This window comes from Pagrus pagrus, assembly GCF_965226575.1.
Source record: "Pagrus pagrus genome assembly, chromosome: 3".
Taxonomy (NCBI): domain Eukaryota; kingdom Metazoa; phylum Chordata; class Actinopteri; order Spariformes; family Sparidae; genus Pagrus; species Pagrus pagrus.
In genome coordinates this window covers 16,241,008-16,261,955 of record NC_140187.1, presented here as the reverse complement: position 1 = coordinate 16,261,955, position 20,948 = coordinate 16,241,008, and the positions used below count along the sequence as shown (strand labels likewise).

Genomic DNA, 20,948 nt, shown 5'->3' with positions numbered 1-20,948 from the left:
CCTACATGTGCAACACAAACCAAAGTCCTGTCACGTAGCGTTGCGTCAGCTGACACCTGTGGCACATACTAATGCACCATACAGACAGACGTAGTCAGGGTACAGTAGTCTCGGACCAATCAGGGGCGTTGAGTACGATAAATTGCTGCTTTTCTGGACGGCTGCCATGTGTCAACTGGCAACGATGTCTGTTACTATGCTGCCAGCATGCAGGCTTACATGGAAAACAAGGCATGCAGGTGTTTTAACACTTGTCATTCCCTCTCTGTGTGTTGCCTTCAAAACCTGGAATCAGGATAGGGGTTGCTCTAACTGGTCGATTTAAAATGGCTCACGGGTAAATGGCTGCATTTATATAGCGCTGTCACCCAATTTGCCTCTCGTTCACCCGTTCACACACCGATGGCACTAAACTACCATGCGAGGTGCTGGCTTGGGCTGCGCAATTAATCGAAATATCATCAAAATCGCATGAGGTAAGAAATGGAGTGGTGTCGTGATGTATTGCTGCAGTGGTGCCCTGGCCTACAAATGTTTGTTTGGTACAGACCCCAACAAACGTCCATTCATCGTGATTTTAATGGTTTTTACATTGACAATGAAAATTATGACCCACTCTACTTCCTGAGCCACGGCCTATTCTTTGAGCTTTAGTAAACATTTAATGAAGTAGTATTTGCAATGCTTTGTGAATTAACTCTTGTGTTTAGGGATAGGCAATTTGATTTGGATTCACAGGGCTACGATGTCATTATAAAACATTTTATCAATGCATCAAAATGTTGAGGTTTCAAAAGTATCTTATGAGTATTATTGACACAATATCAATATTTCATTTTCAAATACCACGATGATCGCCAGTAATAGTATACTGCAACACCCCCAGTCTTTCCAAACATACCTGTTTTCCAGTATGTGGAGAACAAGATTTGCAGGCCAGGGCATCTCTGCAGTACTACAGTAATGTATTATAATGCTGTTCACACATTTTACCTTTATCAAACCATGGCAGCTTCCTGAGATTTTGTCAATATTTCAATTAATAGTGCAGTCCTATGTAATTTGCTTCCAAACGGCGACTTTGGCAACACTACACCATTTTGTAGCCACTAATAAAAAATGTATTTGTTTTATACAAAATGACTATTGATGTAATTTGGAGCGACACTCCCTTTAGGGAGCGAGACGACATATTACTTCAAAGGCTTTACTAGATTTTGGAGGTTGGGGGGGTCAGAGGCTGACCTTTACCAACTAGTGGACCGGAATCAGGTAGTGAAGCAAGAATCGATGCAAGGTTTGGTCGCTTGAAAAGATGAGATTTTATATGAATGGATTGTGGTTGGTGTACACAGTGATCAAATGATAGATCTCCTAAATGAATATGAAGATTACTTTAAATGAAATACACTGCATCCACCTTCTGAGATTCATAATATTTACAGTCACTTTGTTTGGAAAATAACAGGACATATTGTTTAGATGATGGTAATGTCATTGAACTGCATGATCATTGGAAATTAAATTCAACTGTGATTTCCAGCTGCCATTCCAAGTATTTCATTCTGGCAGAAATCTGATTTTAACAATTGCTTTGAAGTGTTCATTTGGACAACCAAAATTGTGTATCGTGATTCATGATACAAAACAAATCCCACAATGACTTTAATATCCGTTATTTGATTGTCTCAAAACAATCAGGGGAGAAACATCATTATTTACAATAAATCAGATTTCATCAGTGGGAGCTTGGCGAGATCTCTGGAGCTCTTGGAAAAATTGCCTCAGTCCTTCTCGCCAGGAAAACATACGTTAGGGCTGGTATTTTCATCTTCATCCCTGAGGAGAATGTCCCTAGATCCCTGTATAGAATTTTCCATACTCTGTCCTCCATAGATACCCTCTGTAAGGCCTGATAGTCAGAGAGCTTTGCTTTAAAGTCAAGTGCTTCTCGTACATGGTCTACCGGGAGCAATCCTCCTCTCGATTCATTACCTCCAGGAGGCAGAGCTCCTTCTGTCGGGCACCATGACAACATGGCACTGCTCTTTTACCTCCAGCCTTTATAGGGGGGTGTCAAGCTGCGAGAGACAAAGTGCACTGCCTTCACAAGCACGTAGTCCAGCCAGGTTATATGAATCATACAGTTTAACATGTCAAAACCAACTAACCAGTCTGAGAGACATGGTCACAATTTGAAATCAAGCTAAAAACCCTCGTCGCGTGGTGTATTTGCTCAAACAACTGCCTGTCTTTAATAAAGATTTCTATTAATGCGGTCAATCGTACAACTGCATGATTGACATGTTTATCTTTAAAGCTGGGAAATAATCAATGCTGCTCTTAGCGGCATGTTTTTCATTTTTAACAGAAATTAAGAAAATAATGTGAAAGGATCTGAAGCAGTGGGGAAACAAAAGAGGCAGTAACAGCAAGTGTGTGTGGCAGTAGAATCAGGGTTAATTCAAAGCCAAAACAAACAGCCCTGGCAATCAAGAAGAGTGAGTTACCTAATCTTGTTTTGTATCCTCTAAAGTACTAATTAAGTTGGATCAACATAGCAATTGATTGAAAATGACACTTCATTCACTTCATTATGTGAGACATGAGTGGAAAGATTGCTAATGATCACCGGCAACCTCGGCGATGTGGAATAAAACAGGCTGAGGGGAAATATAATCCACACGTATCAGACAATCGCAGGCTCTTTCAGTGGCTACAACAGCTCGTCAGGGTGGCTTCCATCCAGACATCCATGACTGCTGGATGAAAACAGACAGCAGGAGCTCGATCTGTGCAGAGCTTGGAGTAAGTTACAAATGTGCAAAATCACTGGGATGTGGCGCCTTAATAGCTATATTATTCATTTGTGGAGGTAGACCATCATCATCTTCTTAACGATCTGGGCGACAGTAGCATGTGCTCTTGACTGCATTTTTTTAGCTTCCCCCGACCAAGCACAGTTATCTTTTTTTCCTAACTCAAATCATAAATTCTCCCAGTGAGCACAGCAAGAACATGAATCTTTCATTAGACCTAATTGCTTCATGTCAGTCTGGAATGACATGCGATTTAACTCAGGGGCTTGATGAAACATAATGTTCTGAAAATAAAAATCAACTGTAGAGTAGAGGGATATCTTCGAGGGCGTTAATCTATATTTCTCTAAATCTAATGCCATCATTTCTTTGCACGGTTTTTCCTTCTTTTTTTCTTCTCAATCTACACACTGTTCGAGGGGATCGAGCGTAATGCCTCTGCAAATGCACATTAAGGTACTCCAACTGTTGTGCTGTAATTAAACTAGAACAATAAATCAACAAGAGTGCAATCAAAAGCAAACTACCGCCTATATTGGCCAAAAACATTACAACTACCGGAGAAACTAACAGGGAAGAAGTGAAAACCTGCAGAGATATAAAAAGGGGAAAATGATGCATAGCCCTGTTCCTGTGGGAGTCTTATAGGGAGTATGATATCATCCCTCTTATGAAAAATGCCTCTACACACATACGCACACACGCACACACACACGCACGCACGCAGAGCTTGCCTTAAATAACTTTTAATCAAATTTCAGGGTGTAGGTTTCGAGGCTACTTACATCGAGGTTCATATCCAAAGCACACAGGAAGGTGACGTGTCATGGGATGATAAGAGCTCTCATTACACTGTGTGCCTCGCTCCTCAATGCATTGGACCAATGTGTAAAATACTATTCTTATCATGAAAACTCTGGAACATATTTTGATACTGATGACATTGATATATACTTGATGATTCTTTTTCATTAACACCTGTTTAAAACAATGCAATGGCCGCATTTGATAGCTATTTAAAAAAAAGAGAGCAGATCTGCAATCAGATTTTTAACCCAAGGCTGCCCAAGTATTAACATTATTACCTCCACCAAGAAGGTTGTGTTTTGGCATGTGTCTGTTGGTTGGTTGGTTGGTTGGTTGGTTGGTTGGTTTGTCAGCAGGATTACACAAAAACTACTGAACGGATTTCCACAAAATTTGGATGGAGGATGGGTGCTAGCGCAGAAAAGACCTCATTAACTCCTGGTGCAGATCCAGACAAAGGGGCGGATTGAATATTGAGAGATGGGTATTTTTGATATTCATTTTCATTTATTTTGATTAGGCTTGATTGATTCATCAGGAACTGGTATCGAAGTCAAGGTATCAGTACTTGAATTTAAACATTTCTTCACAATACCCAGCCCTACAATTGTGTTGGTATGCGTTCTGTGACTGTTTCTGTCTCAGCACTGTGAGCAGGTTGTTAATATTTAAAAAAGAAAAAGAATCTAATTTTGTGTTCCTCGTAAATCTTTTACTTTCTGCTGTAGTATCGAAAGAGGTCACAAGTATCCTTTCAACGCCAGTATTCTAGCGAAGTTTACACTTCTGGTAACGCAACAATCTTATTATATGACCTAAACTAAGAAATCAATGTGTGTATTAAAACATATCCAGCACAATTAAACTTTTACAACTGAAAAAATGAAGGATTAAAGAGGTTGTTACTCAACTATATTGGCTTCTGCTCCACTTCATCAGACTCACTGTGTTCCACATTCTTCAGACTGCAGGATACACAGTGAGGAGTATGGAAAGGATGTGTGAAACAATGGATGACGTGCTCACCTATATATTATGTACTCTACATGCGTCTAGCTCAAGGAGCTGAAGTCTATTTTTCAACAGTACCTGTTAGCTTCAGGCTAACCCTACTGTGTGCGTTTCTTTTACACTCACTTGCACAGAGCAAATGCCCTTAATAACCATTTAGCTGCTAAGGCACGCTTGTCTGTCCCCCATTCACAGCCTTAGCCACTAATTACCTTTCCAAAGCAATGGACATTTCTGTGTTCCCTCAATGCTTCCCTTTTTCTCTGTACAATCAGCCAGCTGCCTTCACTGGTAGGAATTAGTGCTCTGCATGAGACTGAATCCAATGTCCAGAATCAACCCATCAGCGAGTTCACTGACCCGATGTTTCTTAATTTTTTTGTCCACTTGCCCTGTACAATTTTTTTTTTTTTAAAAACAGTAAGTGATCCTATCTTCTCCCAGTTAGCAGCCTGCGTCTTGTTAAGTATTCCTGCCCACACAAATAAGACATACAGTATGTGGCATTCTGAAAAATGTGTGCAAAATGAAAGTGAGAAAAAAAAAATTAATTCAAGCCTGATGTATATGCATACATACATCTTTTTCCTCACAACAGCAGTGCCAAAGACAAAATATTCCCCCAGTAAAATAATTCTCAGAGCTTCGATTTACTCCAAGCAGAGGAGCCGAGTTAGTTATTTGCTCAGTGATGTTTTTGGACCCTGGAACCTGTAAATATAATTTTACTGACTGGTCCTCACTCTCTCAGCTCTTCCAATGAGGTGCCCTCCATCAGAGCACATAACCCCCATTTCCCACCGGAGCTGCTCGATGGCAAACCAAAGGCTATGTTTGCACTGGGGTGTGAATGTGTGTAGATAGGTGAATGTGAAGCAGTGCTGTGAAAGAACATTGATGTGTGCTTATCAGAACTCAGCCAAATAATACATCTCACCTGCCCAAACATTTTTAAAAAAGCATCACAGTATCAAACATGAAGGAATTAATAACGCAGAAGGAGCGTTTTTCTCATCGAGCATCAATATTTAAAGGTGCAATACGTAAGAAGGTGTAGGGAGACTAGTATATGACCAGAGGAACTGCTAGCTGGAGCTGCCATTAGCTTGTTAGCTCAGTTAGTTGCTCAGCTAGTCCAATTACCAGGGGAGTCTTGATGCTTACACTGCTAGCAAAGGAGCTTCAGGCTGCCAGGAGAAAGAGGGCCTGGGGCTAGCTGTTTCACAGGCTAAATTCATTAGATATCTCTAAAACATAGTAGTACATAGATGTCTTTGACATAATGTCAAATGTGTTATTTCTTCATATTCTGTTGATAACTTGAGTTTAAAACTAAAATTCTTACATATATTTTAGAAGTGAAACTAGTTTACTACATGACTACAGCAAAGTAGGTTACACCCCGCTTTTCCGAAACCCCGCTGTTCCGAAAATAGACTTCCATTCATCATAATGGCGTGGTTTCCCATTTTTTTCTAAAGACCTCGTATTCCAAAAAGGCTATTGTGGAACCCCTGACCCTAACCCCTAACCCTAACCATATTGGGAAGTAATTGGAACTTGAAAGTCGGATTCGGAAGAGCGTTTCGCAATGGAGGGGTTTCGCAATGGAGGTGTTTCGGAACGTCGAGCTGTTCCCAGCAAAATATTACATGTTGGTTAGAGTACTAAAGTGTATCTAAAAATTATCATTTCTGTACAAACTCGAAAGACAAGATGCCTCTCAGTTTTAAAGAAAACTGTTGACATATGTATTAATCTGACTTGCCAAATTTGTTTTTGCACACTTCACAAAAAAACAACTTTTAAAAAGCTTAGAACTCAGCTACTGCCCCCTTCACGACTTCAGTGAACAGAGTTCGCTCATCAATTTACCACTTCACTTGAAAAACACACCCTGACTGTACAGTCCCAATACACACATGCAAACACATACTACTCTGAGAATATTTACAAGCATGAAAGTGCACATAATGAATCATCCATTAGAGCGTGCTTCTGAAAGTTCACTGTGGGCTGCCACATCCGTCCATCTCTCCAGTTTTGTTAAGGTAGATAGCTGAGAGATTAGAGGCCTGAAGTCCCAGCAGCACTTAATTTGACATTAAAAGCATGCATATTAATAACAGAGGCAGGAATTACAGAAAAACTAAAGTCTACTATATTTCTGATAGTGTATTTCAATACACATGGAAGTCTGCTTTTGCAATTTCAATCCTTGTGCATGTACGCCTGAACCAAACCTGACAATAAAAACATTTTAATTGAGTTGACTTATCATTTGTGGTTAATGGCAGCTGTCTAAAACATAATCTGATCATCAGTTATTATATATAAGAAAAATGAAAACGCACACTGCAGGTATACTCTTCTATTAAACTAATTCAGCCCTTCTGGCTACTGCAGTGAGGAGGGAATAGAGGTTACTGGGAAAATGGTAGACAGAAAGAGGAAAATGATATAGGCAAGAGGTAGCAGGGGTGAGCGAGTCAAAGAAATACATTTCCCCTCCTACTGAGAGCTCCGGCTGGTGCACAAATGAGAGCTCACCTGAATAGGACCAATAGGGGTCACCGGCTGCCCTCCTCTCCCTCATTACGCCTGCGCTCCCATGGTGCCCGTCTAGAGCATGGTGAGGTTGGCCACCCGATACAACTGTGGGAGGCAGAGACAGAGGTGAGAAAATCCACAGGGGGAAGGAACAGTTTCATTTACATGCTGAACAAATGAACAAATACGGCAACTTATTCAACAGTCTATTAAAAATGTCTGAGAAAATGTATGCAAGATTTCGGCAACATACTGAGAGATTTATAAAGGATTTTTTTTTTTTTTTTTTTTTTTGAAATGTGAAAATACAAAGTCTAGTCTTCTTAGAGATTCAGCTTATGTTTTGTAGAATTTATGTCTATCGCCAGTTTTTAGTGCAGATGAAGAAGGGAGTGTGTCGTTCATGCAGGTCAGGTCATGAAGGAGTGGAGTGATGGATGAGTGTCTAATGTGTCCAACTCTGACTCTGCAGACTGGGGATTATCTCATGTCTCCTCAGGCTGGGTAATATCTCAATATTATTTTCATCAGCTACAAAAATGAGCTCCTTTATAAAGGCAAATATATATATATATATATATATATATAAAATATCAGTTTGCGTGTTGCATCTAAAATTTTCACATTAATTTGCCTTGTTGTGTATATTGATTATGTAAAAATACTGCGATGGTTGTCATGTGCAGATTATTCACGAATCAATAAAAGCAAGGCACCGCATTGAAAATTTAAACACATAGTCATGGAACATAATCCTGTTTTTTTCAGAATCATTCAAGATGTATAGTCGGTTTTGCAATAGAAGTATTCAGTCAAATTGCCTCAAATCTTTTCCCTAATTGCAGCTGTTGAAGCTCCTCTCACAGAGGACTGATTGCCTTGTCCATACATATACAAAGTTTTTTCAAAATGCCTATTTTTTCCCATCCATTCTATTCACACAACTCTCATTCGCAAAACATGTCTGTACACACGAGAACGCAAACATTTTTCCAAACGCTCAAACAAGGATGCCAGGCCAGTAAGTGGCGATAAAGTCCATGTCAAGGATTCTTCAAACACCAGAGACAAATAAAACCAAACTGAGCTTATACTTATTTAAATAAAATGATCCAAAATCACAGAAATCCACTCAAGTTAAGTTGTTGTTTTGTAATGAGACCAAGCAGTACTAACAAAGAACTTACATTAGTGTGACCAAAGTATAAACAAACCATGTATGTAACCAATAGTCCGCCATTGTTGTTGTAGCTGTATGCTCATAACAGAAAATCATAAAGTGCATGCATGAATTGAGGTGATGATGTCATTGTTTACACATAATCGAGGGATTTGCAAAATCTGTTATTCAGAGTGCAATTTGACAGTGCCCAAACACTTTTGTAAGTCAAGGAGAGGCCAAACACAGAGGAAAACAATCTAAAATATCTGTTTACATGTGGACAAAGTCTGAAAAATAACAAGAAAAACTTTCCCAGTATCTTTACCAGCCTGGCAATTCTGACAAATTCTGGTTTGCTGAACTGATTCAGTGGAAAAAGAAGCCAGAGCAACAGAGGTGACTGTGTGTACCAAAAAAAAAAATATCTTGCTTTCAGCCCGGGTGCCATCATTTGACACAATGCCTTAATGGGTGGTAATGATCATCACCATCAGGGATCTGTTCAAAACAAGAGGAGCTTTTCCTTCAGCCCGTATGATGCTTCTAGGTCTCCCACAGCTACAATCAATCAAATTCTTTACAGCAGCAGCTGGCCTGAGTAAGAAAAAAACTAAATAGAGTGGACAGTCAATGTGTTTACAACAATGCCACAACAGCTTTCCTGCTAAGCCCCTATGTGAAAACTTAATTTAGTAAAAAGCAGACAGCCTATGTCTCCCTACCAGGAGTATAGACAATCAGCCCCCATGTCTTCTGGGCACAAATGTCCCTTTAGCTTCTTGGGGCAAATTGCCCGAAAGAAATCAAACATTCTCGACAGAATTACAGCGAACGCTAAAGGCACAAATTGTCCTTAAGCACACACATTCTGTAAAGCATGTGTAGTCCCAGCCTTGCAATAATCAAACTCATTGGGGAAAATATGCCCTCGTAACGGATGCAGACTGTGCCTGTAGAGGAGAAAATGTCTGGCTGAAGCCATTGTCAATCAGGTGCATGAGCAAAAACAAGAGAGTTTTGTGTTGCTGCAAGCAGTCGAAACCCACTGTGGCATTCAAAACCAGGAGATGTATTGGCTAATATTGGTTCCCTGTCGCTGGAAGGATGCAAACAATTGGGTACGCAGATTGTTTCTGTGTAAAAGGGAATGGCAGGAAAAACTAAAACAAAAGCAGAGATGACAATCTGCCAGACTCGGAATGAGGGCAGAAAGCACCGCTCCTTGCTGCAACACAGTTTCTGAATCCATTTAGATTTACTGGAGGTTTTTTTTGTACAACTGGTTACACATTGTACTTAATACTGTGTTCACCGTTTTAAAGCTTTTCACACAGTTGCTCTTAAGAACATGCAGCTCGGTAAAACAGTTATTATCACATCCAAAGTGCACAAAAAAAACACCAGGACAGTCTGCTCATGGGTTCATTGTGACACAATATTAGCACAAGAACACCGACAACACAACCACTTAAAAACACTTACAGGCTGCAGTACATAAAACTAAAATAACCTGATGAGGGTCTTTGCACCGAAACGTTGTTGATGGTGGAAGGTGTGAGGGAGTTTTTTTTTAATAAAACTGTAGTACTCATGCATTTCTTTTAAAATAAATAATGTTCATATACACTAGTGCTAGCAAAAAGGTCAAATGTGTCACAACATACTTCATGAATGCAGCATTGTTACAGATACTCCAGCCGATAAAGGAACATTGTCTGGTACAAACCCCAGCAAAAAAATCACATCAACATTTTTCCATTTTTTTCAGGGAAAATGAAATGCAAAAATGATCATCCCCATTAAAAGCATGACTCATACCGCAATCGCATTATCTGTCAAAATAATCGCACACTCAGCCCTACTACATGGGATTATCTACCAATATAGATACAGATTTTGTTTGGTTTATGGACTTTCCCACAAGATTAACAGTTATAAAATCTACATTCTGTTATTATATACACACAGTAACCATGGCAAGTGCTGTCCAATGAGGTAAAGGTAACAACAGCAGAGCTCCCTGGACTCACTGAAGCCGTCCACCTTTACATGGCGAGTTGTATCGGCTTGTTCAGCATCTGCACACATCAAATACAAACACGCACGTACTCACACACATCTCCAGCCACTTAAGACGAGCTCAGCTCTTACTAATAGTTGCATCATTACCGGGGATTAATTAAAGTAAGCACTACATCAAGCCAAGTCTTTCATTGCACTTAAAGTCAGCGCACTGCTGTCTCCAAAAATTCGTCTCCGCTATGGTATGAGCCACTTATAGTGTTTTCCAAATCAAATTCATTGCTAGGAGGGAGGTCACAGAGTCTACACGGGTGAAGACAGAAATAAATAGCTGCTCTGTTATCGTCACGTGTGTCAATTCACTGCGGGGAAACACGGGTTAACAGAAAGCGTGAAAAAAGAAAGAGAGGGTGTCTCTGTGGCTGAGACTTGGAGCATATTTGGAGGCAGGTTGTGAGACAGGAGGGCTACACCGTCTTTGATCAGAGAGCATAGGAGACAGCACCATGTCAACAGTTTACACTCATCCATGTCAGCCGTCCCCTGTGGGCAGAAGGATTAAAGCCACAGCATCTCTGATAGAGCCGAGCAGACAACGCAGGCTGTGCCGGGCCTGAAGGGGGAGGCTGAGGAGAGCCTACACTCCAACCTTCATAAATCTTCAATCAAGAAAACACCAGTGAATAGCCTTTATGTGGGTTAACCGGTTATCTGAATGAGATGTTCTATACGCAGACACATATTTTTACATTTAAGCATTGAGGAATGTTGCCTCATTTTCCACATCTGAGTATGTTTTCAGGGAGCTCAAAGGAAATAAAAGGTTTCAAAAAGCACCTAGAGAAAGAACAACACCTTGTACAATGTCTGGGCATACAAAACCATTTTCCCTTTTTTCATTGCCCTGAGGGCAGTTAAATCATCTACACCACCATTAAGCCCTGCTATTTGTTCCATAATATCACACTCAACAACAAGCCTAGAACCCCTGAGAGCCCTTGAAAAACAGCAGCCTAACAACAACCACAGGAGCGTTTAACTTGCGTTAGTCATCGGGGGGCCGCAGTTGAAATATCAATCTCACCGCCAATGGAAGCATCAGGTACGCGAAGGACGGCCGGCCTGGCACATCCATGTCACAAGGAGGATTATTTGGGGATGGATTATGCTATCGCATGCATCCTGGGCTGCACTGTCCATGTAATTTGGGTAAACAAAGAGTGGCAGAGTGATGAAGTGTGCAAGGGGGTGAATTTTCCTGTCTATAACACATGTAAATTATACATGATGTGCTGTTGTTAAGGTGTTTTTCGAGCTCACGATTGCTAGGGACAGGAGATATCCTTCTACAGTTTGCATAATCACTCCGATTCCGGATTCATTAAGCATGACATGAGACCAAAAATACATCATATCAAATAAATAAATAGAAATATTTTTAGATTGCTCTCTTAATTGTGTGGTACCACTTTTTGAAAGAAAATCCATGCAGGCATTACAATGTAAAATCAACATCTGAAAATTCTTTCCACTGAAATAGTGTCAGTGCTCAACCTATTATCATACACAGAAACAGAGTCAGGTGTGATAACAATTTGAATCCACTTACAAATGCGATTCATACGGAAGTGACAGCTCTCACCGCACAGGAAAAATAAGCATTGTATGCCAATAGGTGGCTAATGTCTAATAAAACACTGAAAATGGAAAATAGAACAAGAGAAATGAAACATAAAAGTAGATGAATACGGCTGGGGGTTTTTTTTCATGATGACATAGAGTAGATGGTTATAATGCCCAGTTTCTTATTCACTTATATGCAACAACTACTCTAAAAAAAAAAAAAAAATCAATAAAGAATAATTCCCCTCAAACACAAGGACTCATCAATTGATCTATTACCTTTAACAATCTTCTGACAACATTTGGCTTGAAAGGAGAACGCTGTCAATATTGTATTTTGTTATCAACAAATCCCATGAAAAGACCAAACCAATAACGCATTAGCCTGTCTCTCAGTGCTTTCAGACTCTCACTCCTAAAGACAGAAATGCTTAAAGTCAGGTCACGAATGTACACTTCCATTTCAAAAAAACAGCTGGGCACTGTTGTTTTTAGCAAACATTGCTCGACAACAGCAGTAAACAGTGCTTTGGACTATTTTCAGCCATGAGCGTTAGCGTGTAATTACTCCAGCAGGATGGTGTGTGTGGGACCGACTCAATACCAACTACAAAGCCTGTGTTAATGGTAATGAAGGGAAATGTCACAAAGGAACAATAGTGGGGCTCATTGATGTGTTGTTTTTAAACGTGTTTGGACAAAAATTCAGATTTATGGCACAGAGGAATGAGCTATATCAGACTGTGGATCAATTCATTGTTGGTTTTGGTGTTGTCATGGGATGTGTTGACCCTCAGGAAAATATTGATTATTTTTTAAGAGCAAAGGGATGTTCACAGTATTCTGCTGTGTTTTTATACACACCTTTATATCCTATTTAAAGCAACACTATGCAACTTTTCTACCTTAAAACGATAGCTTCAAAATAATTTCATGGTACAGTGTCTTGTAATAGGGTGAATGGTCTCTGTCTCAGCCACTCCAGCCCCCATCACCTGTTTCTATGTAACTTCAGTGAGAGGGTACGATCACAGTGTTAAATGTGTTTACTTCAAGTTTTCAACACTTAACATTGTTATGGTGTAATGAGTTCTGTGTGTAGTTAGTGTGGGAGAACAGTTAGCACCTACATTATGTCTGACAAATTGTTGCAAACCTGGGATTGGCATTTACGACAGTGGTGTTGCCCTCAGAAACTGAGGGGGGGGGGGGGCGCCAAATCACACAAAATGCAAATTTCTACATAATGTCAATTTAACTGGGAACTAGTTGTGAAAGCAGAACAGCTCAAATTCCCAATTAGCCTAACAGGACTGGTGTTATTTTTTTGTTGCCAAAGGCATTACCGTTGAGAAAAGTTTGGTTTATTTAATCATCAAGGGAATGTAACCTTAGCAAACTTGCAACAATATTTTATGTCTCCTCCTGACACTAATTCACTAGTCAACCAGATGGTAAAAAAAAAAAAAAAGTGAAAAATAACTCATGAACACTAAGATTCTGCAATTTAATTCACAAGCTCCATCACATTACCTTCAAATGCTGAATTGAAGGCGACGTGGCAAAGCTAGTGTTTGAATAAAGTGCATATTTTTCCAACATGTCAGTGAGCGTTCACATTCTCCTCCAGCATCTGCCTGCTTTGCGTTCATACAGTTATATGTATTTGCAGCCATTGAAGGAGAGGGAAACACAACTCATTCACTCCCATTTTCCCAGCTTGTCCTTTAATTAGAGGGAGAGCGAAGGCATATCATTAAATGTACTAATTAGACAAACTACGCTCTAAACAACTTACATTATCCCGTCGTACTAAACAGAAGTGAGCTGCGCATTTCACAGCATCATGAGTGTATAAAAGGGCAGACTCTTGATGCAAAATTGCTATGTATACAAGCAACAAATGTGTATACTGAGGGAGACAGCTGTTGTCTGGAAAATCTCATCTGCAATGCATGGAGTCAACTGTCAAACGTAAGGACATCTGCTTAGCTTTCTGTTATGGTGAATTGCTAACGCGTGTAATTATGACAAACACACCTTTCAAATGGGCTTGTTTTATTTCCAGGTCAAGTCAAAGAGTAAAACAAGCAAGTGGGTAAGCGGGGCTTGATCCTGAGAGCGCATGTGTTTCTCATTCCTCGGGAAGTGGGCGATGTGGCTAAGATATCCCCGGAAGTGTTTAAGTCACACCGTGGGACTTGGGAACATGAGAACTGCCAAGATCAGCCAAAGATTCGGCACAGAGGGACTCAGGCCTGAAACATCAAGCTCAGAAATAATAAAACAACAACTCAAATCCCAATGCAGATATTTAGGCCTACACAGCTAAAAGCAAACAAGCTGTTTCAGCAAACAGGGCGTCAGCACCCTCCGGCCAAAGAAATGTAGCCATATTACAGCAAAATTAAGCCCATTAGTCTAGAGATAAACATTGGTCCTTGACTGACTCAATGAAAAATTATATAACTAAAATAAAAAATAAATAAAAATTGAATTCCCTTTTGAGGCATTTCTGCATGTATGAGCATGTCTGAGCATGTCAAGATCCTTCTGGCTTTGTGCTCATCATGTTAATTGACAGGATGTGCTACTGCACATTCAACACCACTGCGATGTTTTAGTCTAGCCTAAAATACAACTTTACAGTGAGCTATAGAGACAAGCAGAATAAGTGAAGTGACAGAAACTCAAACTTTTAAATAAGTTCAAAACTCTGCCAAACAGATACGCACACACACACTTGTAGGCATTGTGCGATCCGGCCTTGGACCTCCCTTCCAAACAGAAAACATTTTTGTTTGTGTTTCATTAGGGAACTTGAGATACAAAGCGCGCAGAATAGGAGGAAGGGCAAAGGAGGCACACTCAACATTCTCATTATGCAACTCTTGCTCTGCAGTCTTTTTCCTCAAAACTTATCTGCTGAAAAGTGGATACGGCCATCTCATTATAATCAAATCCAAATGTGTCACCAACTCTCAACACACCCTTACTGCAGACACCCCTGCAGTTTTTCTGCCTCTTACACAAAAAGGCATTCTGTGAAGATTTGTATTATGTGTGCTCTAATATTACAGAAGTCAGGGGAGGTGATGAGGCCTGAGCAGTGCAATGCACCATGTGTTACACCGTTCTTCAACCTTTTACTACGAGGAATAAGTGAGAAACGCAGTACATCAAATGTCAGACTTTGATAGAGGATGTGGGCGAAAAGGTCTAGATGAAAGTCTCCAGTGTGTTCAGTCTTCCTTGAATAGAAAGAATAAAGAAAAGGGGAAAAAAATACACATCCTGGCATTTATTCTGTATTCATAAGAAGCCAGTAAAGAGCTATTGTTCTATTGTCTGACCAAAACTGACTCTTTTATGAATTAAAACGGCATGACTTCCTGTGGAGAAGTCAATGATAAACATAGCCTCTCACATACAGGCTGAACCTACAGAAGAAGTCTGGGCAACATATTCATTTTATATTGATGCTGTGATATTTCACTATATATCATCTTAGATTCTGGATCTAATTCTATCACGATATGGCAACAGTGTTGTCTTGTTGCAGTTCTAAAGACTGTGTTACAATAATGTGATGTAATTTTTTGAAATTACCAGACTGTTCTGCTTGTTCTAATTATTGCCTTTATCCACTTAGTCATTATATCCACATTACTGGTGATTATTTATTAAAAATCTCATTGTGTTAATATTTTGAGTCTATTCAGTCAATCCTACAATACAGTCGCAGTATTGATAATACCTCTGTCAGTCAAAGATATAGTTGTAGTTGATTTTGTCGCCCAGTTCTGGCATCTATGAAGTGCTTGTGGGAGATTTGTAAATATCAAGATATATGTTGTGGATCACGATAAAGCCTAAATATATTAATATTTTAAGGCATACAAAATATTATGTACTGACAGTCATGAAACTTGGTATTAGGCATGGAATGATATGAAAATGTCACGCCATGATTATCCTGGCCAAAACTAGGGGTGGTTATTTCAAGCAAAGAGGCTATTCAATAGTCACCGGGAACTATTCGATGGTTATTCGAGTATTTGATGATCTGTTGTTCAAATGTACAGAAACATAAAGAGGCACGAGCTTATTTTGACCTTGTGTGGAAAAGACGGCACGACGCGTGTTTACCAGAGCTTGGAAATAATAATGCAGTTCTACCAAGGCCAGTAATGACATGTTAGCTGCTGGTTTGACGTAATTTTTCCGGGCATCAGTAAAAACAAGAAAAATATTGGAAAATATATTTTTTCCAGACAAACCATAGGAAACCACCATAGGACTGTATGTTCTTGAGCTTTTTAGGGTCACTGATTTAAGAATATTCATGATTATCACAATGATGGAAATTAAGCACAATCCTGAGTGTTTTATCCTGAACTGCGATAAAATCTTAATTTCTCCTTTTCCTACTATTATATAATACAGATGGGTATTCTACTAATACAGTAGAATTCAATAGCATAGATTAGCAGATGTACATGGTATGTTAAAAGTCAATTGTCATAACACAGTATACTGTTGCAACCCTACTCCTCAGAAATGATGAAATTATACAGTAAATCTAAATTGCGTCAATCTGCTATCGAGTGTGCTTCTAAGGTAATGCTGGTACAGTGAATTAAGTGCATTAAATAGCTGGCGCGCTCACTGATTGAGTGCATCAGGGGCTCTGATGAAAACCATTAACAAGATTAAACAAATTCAGGGCGAGTGAACTCTTTACCACACCAGCTATAGCTTGTTCCCTTCACAGACTACAATAAACAATCCTGTGTCAAACGTGTCTCCACACATAGTGGCAGGACTGTACACAAGAGCTCTGACAGTGTCAGTAAAATTTACTGTGTAAAGTGAGGTTTTCAATTTTCAATATGTGGCAATTGGATCGCCTAAGTGCCAAGAGCTTATGAGGTCATTCCTCAGGACACGGTGTGCAGCCACGCATGAATTGTCTAGTTATTGATTCTGAAATAAATTTCACTGCCTCTGGTGGATACATTACACTCCTCGCACATTACTGGTGTTCATGAATAGTGATGGTAGATTACTGGTAATGTAAATGGGTGCATCTAACTCAACAGGTAGAGCGTGACACTGATTCCACCGGGCCAGTGCTTTGATCGCAGTTCGGGACAAACAGCCTGAAAATGAATATTGTCGCACCTTCAGTACGGTGATTTAGAGAAAAACATCCACAAAATGGCAGCTGTAAAATACCACTATAATAAAGCTGCAAACTCAAAAAAATAAATAAATAAAAATGTGGAGTCAAATATCTTTGGAAATGTGATTTTGTGGAAAACATCTGCCTGGGGTTGATGAAAAATACCTAACCCGCAGCTCACTGGCCAAATGACTCAGTGTTATCCATAAATAATACCACTGCTACCAGTAGGACTTAGTATGCATCACTCCCAAACAAGCTCCTCATGCCTGCCCGGGGCCATACAAACACTCAGCCCTCCTCCCTTCCTCTTTAAATGCTTTTTGATGTTGGACTCTAATCAATACTTGAAGGCTGAATTTAGAAACGATAAATAAAACCGTGGAGAGCTATGCACTTGATACCTCTGTAACAGCCTCTTAAGCAGCCTCACTAGTGTCCATACAGTTGACTCTTATATTTCTCAAGAACTTAACAAGAATCAACATGTAAATATCATTTTGTTCAAGTAATAAGAGAGTATAACACTGAACAGATCTGCTAGACGATTAAACTTATATTTTACACAACAGGTAAAAAAAATAAACAATATCACCTGAGTTTCTTATAATAACAATAAATGAAAAACTGACATTGTTTCATGTGACTGCTACAGCATGAATCGGATATCAGCGGTGTGTTTACTGCATGCTGATTCCATGCTTCCCTTGGAGAAGTCTCAAATTACAGATTGTTTCTAACCTTTACTTTGTAATTAAAGTTAAATGCACAGTAAATTGATATTTTTCTTGTGGAGGACAATCACACTGAAGCTGTAAGTATTCTTAGTATTCATGATGAATTCATTACCTACTGCCAGTTTTTAATGTCATTACATTGCCCCAAAAGTTCAAGGAAATGAAATAATTTCTCTCACACCAAGATACTGTCAGTCTCCTGCCGTTCCACTCATCCCCACTGTTAGTTTTTTTTTTAACTAGAATCACAGCATTTGTATCCGACTGCTCAAACTGATTAATTTTGCTCTGAAGGGAATATGATAAAACATTTTCGAAGATGAGTTAAAAGAAAAAAAAACCTTATTATTACCAATAAAAGCTAGGTTTTGGGGTCTCAGATTTTTTTCCCTCAAAAGGTGTTAAAAATCCAGGCTTTGTACTGTTTAAATCTGAATATAAAGTAGCTCAGAGGGAAAGAGATGTAACACTTAAAATGATGCATAGGTACAGAGTTTCATCGCTGCAGTCCAAGACCATGCTCCCGCTGATTAACTTTAGAGGTAATGTGATGCAAGAAATCTATTGGCATGTCACAGTAAAATGGCTGCTAATTAGCCTAAAGGGATTACAAGACCATTACAGTACCCATCATCTATGCCAACATATAACTCATGACAAATGAGGACATCTGCTCCGACCACAGCTCCTCCACACTCACTCGTTTGGCCTTGCTTAGATACATACTGACTTGTGGCTGATAAACAGCAAACTCCATCAATAGACGCCCGCACAATTTCACATCAAAACTTAATGAAGCCACCTTGCGCACTGATTTCTTCACCTACATGTAGTCAAATGTGAGGCAAAACAAATCCAGGGCTAATAAACACGAGATCTAATACACACAAGGAGCAGGAGCAAACAAAGCTTGAAAAAACAGCATTCAATTGAGCAGTGGTTGGCTGCGACTCAAGGTAATGATTCTAATCAAGCAGCAACAACACAGCTGAGTGCAACCTGCGAGTGCAATTAGCTGCAGTTTTCTTATGGCCCGATGCATGCTGGAAAATACATCACTGTATTTGTACCACATGTAACAGGAAAAATTAAGTGTTTAAGTCGCTTAACAAGCAAAATTGCATCTGATTCCATGCTATTCAAATGTGATGATGCGTTGTTCGTATGGATGTCTTTGGAAGTTTGGATGGGTGATGTGGCCTTATAATAATATTTTTATATTTAAGGAGGCATTGCAATGCACAACGTACATCTCAATACTTTGAAATCCCTTTAAAAGCACTTCGCAAATGCTTAGACTGGGTGGCGAAAATCAGATGTTACAACAATTCTTACCTTGATATCAATGTTGCGTATATATTGCAGGGAAGACTACTGGCACTGGTAACTAGTAATGTTTAGTAATGTAGATATAATGAGTAGATTGGTATTGACAAGTGTTAAAACAAGTACAAAAGTCTGGTATGTTCAGAAAATTTCATCATTTTACTGCAATGCAGCCTTTAACACCGGGAAATGGCAACATCAAAATCTAAGATGGAATTAGGGGTGGGCGATATGGGCAAAAAATAATATCTCGATATTTTGGGGGATTTCGGCGATGACGATAATCAGTCGATATCCTTTAAAATTCAAGAATATTTGCGTCCAGCCCGATCCACTGAAAACGACTGAAAACGCTGTAGTTCGTATTCCAGGCCTATAGGTGGCGCTTGAAATTCACCAAAAACGGAGAAGAAGATACGGAGCATGCGCAAAAAGCTTGCACGCTGTAAACAAAACAGACAGTAGACGGAGAAACCGAACACAACAAGAAGAAGACTAAAATGGCTAGTGCAAGGAAACCAGAAACATTTGTGTGGATTTGTCTGCTGCGACTCACACTCGACTACAAGGCGAGTAAGTTGCAAGAAACACGAACACAAGCATGTAGTCTGCCATTGTTGTTGTTGTTGTTGTTTTGAGACGTCCCGGGGTTCAGAGGTCGAAGGCAAGAGGTCGAGGGGTGGGGGGAATCCTGCCATGCTGTAGAGAGCGTTGCTGCACCGTGTATTAAGTGGATGTGAGGAGTTTCCGCGTGCGTTTCAATATTTTTGGCGAAGTAATTGAAATACTCGATAATGGAAATGTGCACATGTCAAAACAACAATGACGATATTATCGTAAACGATATATATCGCCCACCCCTAGATGGAATATAGTCTACACTGCATTTTCGCATCACATTGTTGAGAAACGGCTTCAAGTGCTTTATAAGCCTTATAACCTTGGCATTGGCCGGAAGTGAACTTTTTTTTTTTTACATGACAGACCTATAAGATAATTTAATTTATGTGCATGCTCAACTGACTCAATGAGTTCCGGCATCACCGCTCAAAGGTCACTCCAAAAGAAGAAAGATGTTGGGTTTATTTTCTTTTTCTAAGACCCTTTATTTATTTGCTTGGGAAGAGGGTTAACTCAGGACTGATTCGAAAAACTTCAAATTGTAACAAATGAAATTCTTTATCTTTTCTGCCGACCCCAAACCAAGGTCTTCAACTATTCCTTAAGAAACCAACACACAAATGCTATGGCCATGGGTTTCTACAGTCTAGGGCTCTAAAGCAAGGCATTCCTTTATTTTTAAAACCACTGCATTCAAAACATATTCAGCTGCCTGTAAGATTCCAGAGCTGTCTTCTTTATTGCAGAAGAACTCACATTTAAACCCACGGTATAAAAAGAATATTAGTAACAGGAGTTGTTTTATCAGATATTACAAAGATTAGAGAGATAGTCGTTCTGCCCCCTCAAATTACTTGAAATCAGAAGGACATTTTCAGCATATGCCTAGATTGCTTTACCATTAGCAATAACAGTAAGGAATATAGTGCTAATTACCTGAGGTAATCTCTTGACCTACATTACTTCTACTTTGGTGAAATGAGACAGATAATCAAACACAAAGCCAACATTAACACACTTACAGAGACGGGTCCAATCCTACATGGTTTCAGTCAGGAGTGAAGTGCCTTTTTCTTTTCATACTA

The 20,948-nt window shown here is 39.5% G+C and overlaps 1 protein-coding gene across 1 annotated transcript in view; it reads right to left on the bottom strand.

Moving 5' to 3' along the window:
* The window catches only part of ca16b (carbonic anhydrase XVI b), a 112,724-nt gene that overhangs the window by 79,020 nt on the left and 12,756 nt on the right, over window positions 1-20,948 (bottom strand). Inside the window, exon 2 of the mRNA XM_084349561.1 lies at window positions 7,188-7,292. Coding sequence (XP_084205687.1) covers window positions 7,188-7,292 — 105 coding nt within the window. The remainder of the gene's footprint in view (window positions 1-7,187; window positions 7,293-20,948) is intronic.